Source organism: Gavialis gangeticus, unplaced genomic scaffold (assembly GCF_001723915.1).
Source record: "Gavialis gangeticus isolate Ggan-Ray unplaced genomic scaffold, GavGan_comp1, whole genome shotgun sequence".
NCBI classification, from domain to species: Eukaryota; Metazoa; Chordata; order Crocodylia; family Gavialidae; genus Gavialis; species Gavialis gangeticus.
This window is the reverse complement of record NW_017729025.1, coordinates 141,898,423-141,905,344: the sequence shown is the minus strand read 5'-3', so window position 1 is coordinate 141,905,344 and position 6,922 is coordinate 141,898,423. Positions and strand designations below refer to the sequence as shown.

The window sequence follows — 6,922 nt, the reverse complement described above, 5'->3', positions numbered from 1 at the left end:
CCTGCCCCACCCTGGTTGTGCAGTGCCTGCCCCAGCCCTGGCCCCACTCCCTCCCTCACTGCAGGGGGTGTTGCTCTGTGCCCCCCCATGCCCCTTCCCTTCCACCACACCAAACTTACCAGCTGCACGCAGCTGTCTATGCTGCCAGGCTGTGCTGCAGCTGTGTGCACGTACTGTTATTCCCCTTCCATGCATAGAATGAAGTAATTCCTTGTCTTCTCCCCTTTTCTCATGCCAGATTATTGTAGGAGTTCTTCTGCTGTACTACCTGCTTGGAATCAGTGCCTTAATTGGAGCAGTAGTAATCATAGTGCTTGCACCTGTCCAGTACTTTGTGGCAACAAAACTTTCACAGGCCCAGAGAAGCACATTAGTAAGTATGTTCAGATGCTACATGTAATCTGGCATGTATACATATGCATTTAGATCTCAAAGACAGACATATGGCATTGACCAAATACAGGCAGTCATATATTTGTAACATTCAAGGACATCAAAGGAAGGTTGAGAAAGTGATCATCTCAGTTAGGAAAGAAACATCTTATTTTAAATTTAAGCAGGTATTTATTTCTCTTTACAACAAATAACATGTTTGATTGTTCTCCTTTCCTGTCTTACAAATTTATGTGAAGTCAGTTATCATTACGTTGACTTGAAATGTTATTGGCGTTGTTACATATGCAAGCACCACAGCGCCAGGCGCTTTTCAAAGCACCCATCGCTGCATCACTTCCAGTTGTGTAAGTGACAAAATGCATGTCAGCACTGAGAAAATGGCAGCAGCACACCTTTGAACTAAAACACATAGGAAGTGTTTTAGTTCAAAAGTGCACCACCATCATGTTCTGCGCGCTTATGCACATTTCTCCACTTATACAACTGCACACAGTGCAGTGCAATTTGCATCAGCTCGCATGTGGAGCAGACTCAATTCACCGGAGCTCTGGCACATCACGGGACAAAAACGTCTGTGTATAAATGCCCATTAGTACCAAATGCTCCTTCCATACACATGCAACCCAAGTAAATGGGCCTTGTAGAGGGATCTCACTGCAATATATGGGGAGGAAGAATCCTCTAGTATGATCCAGAGCCAAGGCAGCATAGCTGTGCAAACCACAGTGATTACTTTATGAGAAGCAAGGCCTTTTTAGTTATATCTTTTATTAGTGCAGTATAGTTGGGAGAGATGTAAGATAAGCACAAAGTGTGCTTCCTCAGGTCTGGGAAAGAAGCAGGTGCAGCCTAAGCTAAATAGCAGATAAGACGATGGCTCATCCCAGTAGTATCTGAGCAACCATGGATTGCCCTTGGAAAAAAAGCACAAGAAACAGTATTCATATACAGTTAAATGCATCAGTATTAGTGTATTATATGATAGTCTTTGTGGCCGTTAGCTACAATTAAAACTATTTATTTCACTGTCAGCAATTACTAAGAATTATTTTAAGTGGAAACATATTGAAACAGTGGAAATCCCAGCAAATGTGTTGCACTCTACAAGTCATGCCAACTCTTGGATGTGACTAAAAGCCAATCTAGTCATGGGATTTTCAATAATTACTATGCTTTTAGGAGTGCAGGTGCCACTGCCTTTCACTTAGATGCATTAGAACATTTTGTCCCTACAAGAGGAAAGCTAAATAGGCAGCTAAATATTATTGACTGATTACCTGATGTGTTAAGGACTGCAAGCAGCTTACACAGTGACATAGATCCCTTCTTAAAATTAATTTATATGTACATGTATGTTAATTTATATTTATACAGGAATACTCCAATGAGAGACTGAAGAAGACAAATGAGATGCTTCGAGGCATTAAACTCCTTAAACTCTATGCCTGGGAACACATCTTTCACAGCAGCGTGGAAGAAACCCGGTTAAAGGAAATGACTAGCCTCAAGGCCTTTGCTCTTTATACCTCCATATCAAGTAAGTTGCCTCCCTTGCTGGTAAGCTAATATGCTAGTACGTAATTGCTTACTGATGAGTTTACTGTTTCTCAGCTGATTTAGGGTCTGATTCTATATTCCTTCCATTTAATTCAGTAGAATTTTGCTAGTATGAGGAATACACAACTGAATATGGAGGCCAGGGTGAGTGAACGACTGGGTGGTAGCCTGAGAGAAAGCCACCAGGGGGGAGAAAATGCTGTGTGGCATTCATCACCCAGCTCTGGCATTACTCCCCAGTTGTCTCCAGCATTACTCTCCATTTATCCAGTCCTGGGTCTTGCTTGAGTGGAGACTGCCAACTGTTTGATAGTACATGTACAAATGAGATGAAAGATGAGAGCACTGGGTTTATATTTATTTATTTATTATCTAAACTGGTATTTGTACAAAGGTCTTGAAAGGAGTGGAGTTGTCTGTAGAGCACAAAAAGAGGGTGTTAGAGTTGGGAAGACCAGATGCCAAAGGTAAAGCATAAATACTTAGGCTTTTCTAGAACAGTTCATACCAGGGCATTGTCTCACTGTGTATCCTAAGGTTTGTACAAACTTCCTATCATCCTAGACTGGGAGTAACGGCTCCTTTGATGTTTTACTTGTGATTCATAGGAATTTTTCCTGTGAGTGATTAAAAACTGCCAAAATTTAGAACCCCAACAGGAGGCAGAACTGAAGCTGTGGTTTGTTTTCACTCAAACAAAATGACTAGCTGTGAGGTTACACAGGCTTAGAAGGTTTCATTACAAAACATGGGTGATTTTCCATGGGATTTTGGCATTATGGGAAGTGAAGCAGTAAGAATCTAAACAGTGTCAATGTTCCAGACTTCCCTGCAAAAAAACCAGAGTAACCAATCACCAATCTAAGCCATTCAGGCTGCTTACAGATATAAAAAAGCAAAACAAAACAAAACAGCACTTTAACCTCAGCATGTCCCTGCACCAAGCCCAGTGCATGCCCAGAACAGGCATTGTGTTGGTTTGACATGGCTTACAGATCGGATCGGGAGCTTTAGCCGGGCTTTTTTGGTGCTTTTATCTGATAGCTGATCAAATTGACTATTAGAGAAAAGAGCCAAAATGCCCCACTGAAGTGCACAGTCTATACAGATGCTGCGGAGTTGGGTTGAACTAACCCACTGCCTCTTCCAGTAAAGTGCTTTTTTTTCCCTATGTCTGTCAGCAGCTATTTATTTTCCCCCCTCAGCTCTCAGTCTGTGTCATTCCAAGCACAAAGTACTTTTGACAGATCTGCACTGTCTGAACCCAAAAGCAAATTTATCCTCAGAAACATATACCACATACTCACATGATTAAAATATAAAAAACAGATGAGCAAACAAGCAAAAGCATTAATTGCATAATCATTACAATTATTTCCTTGAAAGAAAGTAATTTAAAATTTGAGACCTGGAATGAAATTATGGTCTTACTGAGGTCAACCACAAGCATAGCTACAAGCATACCTACCCTTATAGCCAAGTCAGTCAGTTACTTCCCAGATTTGATCTTACGTTGCAGCTAAGCAGTCTGCAAAAGGCTAGGGAAGAGGTCAGCAACTCCTGGCCCATGTGCCAGAGCATGGCACACAAGATAATTTTGTTCAGCATGCCACAGCTGGCCCAGGCTCTGGGCAGCTGCTGCTGGGCACAGAGTCTGGGTGCTCGCAGCAGATAGCCCATGCATGCCTCCAGGAGGATGGTGGAGGAGAGGCCTGGGGCAGCACAACGCTGGCCCCTCTCCTGCCATCTGTCCAGAGGTGCGCATGCAGCCACCACTGACAGAGCCAGTGCTGGCGCTCCAGAGCTCAGTGCAGCTGTTTGCAACTTGTTAGCCACCTGCTGCACCCACCTAGAATTTTGGCCAGCTGTGGCAGGCAGCTGGAAGGCTGCAAACAGCTGCACTGGGCTCCAGAATCTTTGGCTCGGCTCCATGGCAGCCACAGCTGCACACACACTGCCTCCAGGCAGATGGGGGATGGGCCAAGTTTGCATTGCCCCAGGCCCCTCCCAAGCCATCCACCCAGAGGCACGCATACAGCCACCACCAGCAATAAGAATCAAGCCCCTCAAGACTCCCCTGTGGTGTGTCCCTGGCACACTAAGTTGGAGCATGGGTCAGGGTTGGGATGTTTTTGGCACTTCAGCCAAAAACATTGCAGACCCCTGGGCTAGGGTCTGTCTTTTGCTGGATTTCCTGTTCAGACATGTACAAACTAACAAACAAAAAACCCCAACAACACTAGGAGTCAAGCAAACAAGTCAGTCAATACACCCACCAATACACATTTACATCAGGCAAACTTTGCAAAGGTCTTTATCAAAAAGTCCTGTATCAAAATGTTTTCAAATTTCAAACAAAATATGACATACAGAAGAAAGGTGTCCAGCAAAGTGAAGGACAAGCAAACAGTAAAATGTTCTCAAAAAAACTGTTGAATAGTATTGTAAGCAGCTCTAAATGTAATGTTTTGATATGTAAAGTTAACCTTAAATTTCCAGCCTTTTAAACATTTGTGGGGTTTGGTTGGTTGGTATTTTTTGCTGCGGGCATAGGAGGGGTGGTAGGTAGGGAGAGATGAGGAAATTACTCTTAAGGGGTGTTTTTTCTCTCAAGTAACTGGCTAAGGGGGGACCTGGTGACTGTCTATAGACTCACTAGGGGGGACCAGAAGGGTTTGGGGGAGACGCTGTTTCCCCTAGCGCCCGCTGGCATAACAAGGAGTAATGGGCACAAGCTGATGGAGAGGAGGTATAGATTGGACATCCGCAAAAACTACTTCATGGTTAGGGCGGCTAGGAGCTGGAACCAACTTCCAAGGGAAGTGGTGCTGGCCCCTACCCTGGGGGTCTTTAAGAAGAGGCTGGATGCCTACCTGGCTGGACTCGTTTGAGTCCCATTTCTCTTTTTGGGGTTTTTTGTTGTTCTCCCGCCCTGGCGGGGGGTCGGGCTAGAAGATCTACTAGGTCCCTTCCGACCCTTAATCTATGAATCTATGAATCTATGAATCTATGAATATATATGACCTTCACTCGGTTTTAACAAGTATTTTCAAACACACGCTCTGTACTATAAATTTGAGTTATATTAAATAATATTAACAACATTATTTTTAAAATGCATAAAACTTTCAAGAAAGGAATGAATACATTCCAGATTCATTCAAGATCTATGTATGAAAACTAGAAGGATATTCTCCAAATGTCTATCCAACAGCTTATTAAATCCTTCAGAGAGTTCATGTCCAAAAAAGGCTAGCCAAAGAGTGAGCCAAAACTGTTTGAGAGTCAAATGAGGACAATCCACTCCAGATAAAATAACTTAGGAATATTTTAACTGTCTGAACTTTGACTATGCCTAGTGACAACAAGTACTGGCATAGATATAAATAACATTTGTGGTGATCTTTTTCTATTAGTGTTCCAGGCACTACTGATATTTTCCTAAGGTAGGTACAGTGAAGTTTCTTATAATATGCCTAACTCACCTCCTGTAAGAGACGTATTAAAGCAGTACAGTATTCAGTAATGGCAGCAAGTAAACTACTTTTGCCATTCGTGCTTGTTAACTCCTGTAGAACTAGCATAGCTGGTATCTGATCCCAGATAGGCCTCATCAGCCATCTTTGGACACATAGATAAGACAGTTATGGAAGACAATCATCCTTGACTGTAAGGGATTGCTGAAGAAAGCCTTTACATTACACTAGTTGGTTCAGGAGGGTGACACAATACATAAAATTCAAATAGTGACTCTTAACATTTAATAGAAAATATACAAATGACATACATATGATCTTCCTTAGATCATTGTTTTATTACAGTGGAAAATCTGATATTTAATTTAGAAAAAGGAATAATTTACTTTAGGAAGTCCATAGGGAAAAAAAGATAATCTCTCTCTCTCATATTTAGGCAGGGAATAAAGCTAGGCAAATCAAAGGTCAAGTAAATGTGGGTGACACTTACTGCATATCATCCTAGGCTGAGATAGATGAAGAGCAGCTTGTGATATGACTGAAGCTGTCTCAGAATCAAGCAGAATTTGTTTGCAAATGGATAATTAGTTATTGCAGCATGGTTAATCTGTATGCATGACCCATCTGGAAGTGGACCCCTGTCAGAAATTGTACTTTCTTTATAGTCTTCAACCATCTGTTCTTAATACCCCTAAAATCTGTAGTGATTGATGAGTCTGAACCTGTAGTATTAGGACATTGGAGGAACCCTACTGCTTGAGGACAGGGAAGAAAGCATAGTGTGTTATTTTTTTGCATTTCAGTAGCAGCTGTAGGCTCAAGCTGAGATCAAAGCCTCATCAGATTTAGGATCTGTACAAATGTACGTCAAGACATACCCCTGGTCCCAGAGATATTTACAATCTGAATAGCCAGTCCTGACAAATCAAGTATTCATATGCCCTTTAGGCAGGAAGGGAATGATTTGCTTCTGTGACTGCAGTGAACAGATCAGATATACCCAAGATAGATTTTAAATTAGTTAGCACAGATATCAGCAGGATTCCAGCCATGACAGTATAGAGTTCAGTACAGATTAATTGCCTGAGTGTTTACCCAGCTTCTTTGGCAGGTTTTGCCAATCCATGGTTTCAAGCCAGCTCAGATGCACATAAACTATGCAGCAGTTGGGCGCATCCACACATGCAAGCATGTGCGCTTGCAGCAGCTCAAATAGAAGTGGTGCAAATTTGCACTGGGGCTTTTTGCCTCAGCGCACATGGTTGGACATGCACTTTGTTTTGCGGCAAATTGTGCCACTTGGGGCAAAATAGCCCTGCCTGGCTCCTCCCAGGTCTGCAGCCATGGGGAGCTAGAGCCTGGGACCAGCACCTGTGCTGTCCCCAGCAGTATAAAAAGCCGCCCTGGCAAGTAGCTCAGGGCTACTAGCTCTCAGGAGCTTCTGGGGCCCAGCCAACTGGTACCTGGGGACAGTACCCCTTCTACCAGCTGGA

General features: G+C 43.0%; 1 protein-coding gene across 3 annotated transcripts in view; it reads left to right on the top strand.

Moving 5' to 3' along the window:
* Positions 1-6,922, top strand: part of ABCC8 (ATP binding cassette subfamily C member 8) — a 194,658-nt gene that overhangs the window by 88,672 nt on the left and 99,064 nt on the right. For all 3 annotated transcript variants that reach the window (XM_019519667.1, XM_019519666.1, XM_019519665.1), the window contains exons 9-10: positions 239-373; positions 1,771-1,933. In XM_019519667.1, coding sequence (XP_019375212.1) covers positions 239-373; positions 1,771-1,933 — 298 coding nt within the window. The remainder of the gene's footprint in view (positions 1-238; positions 374-1,770; positions 1,934-6,922) is intronic.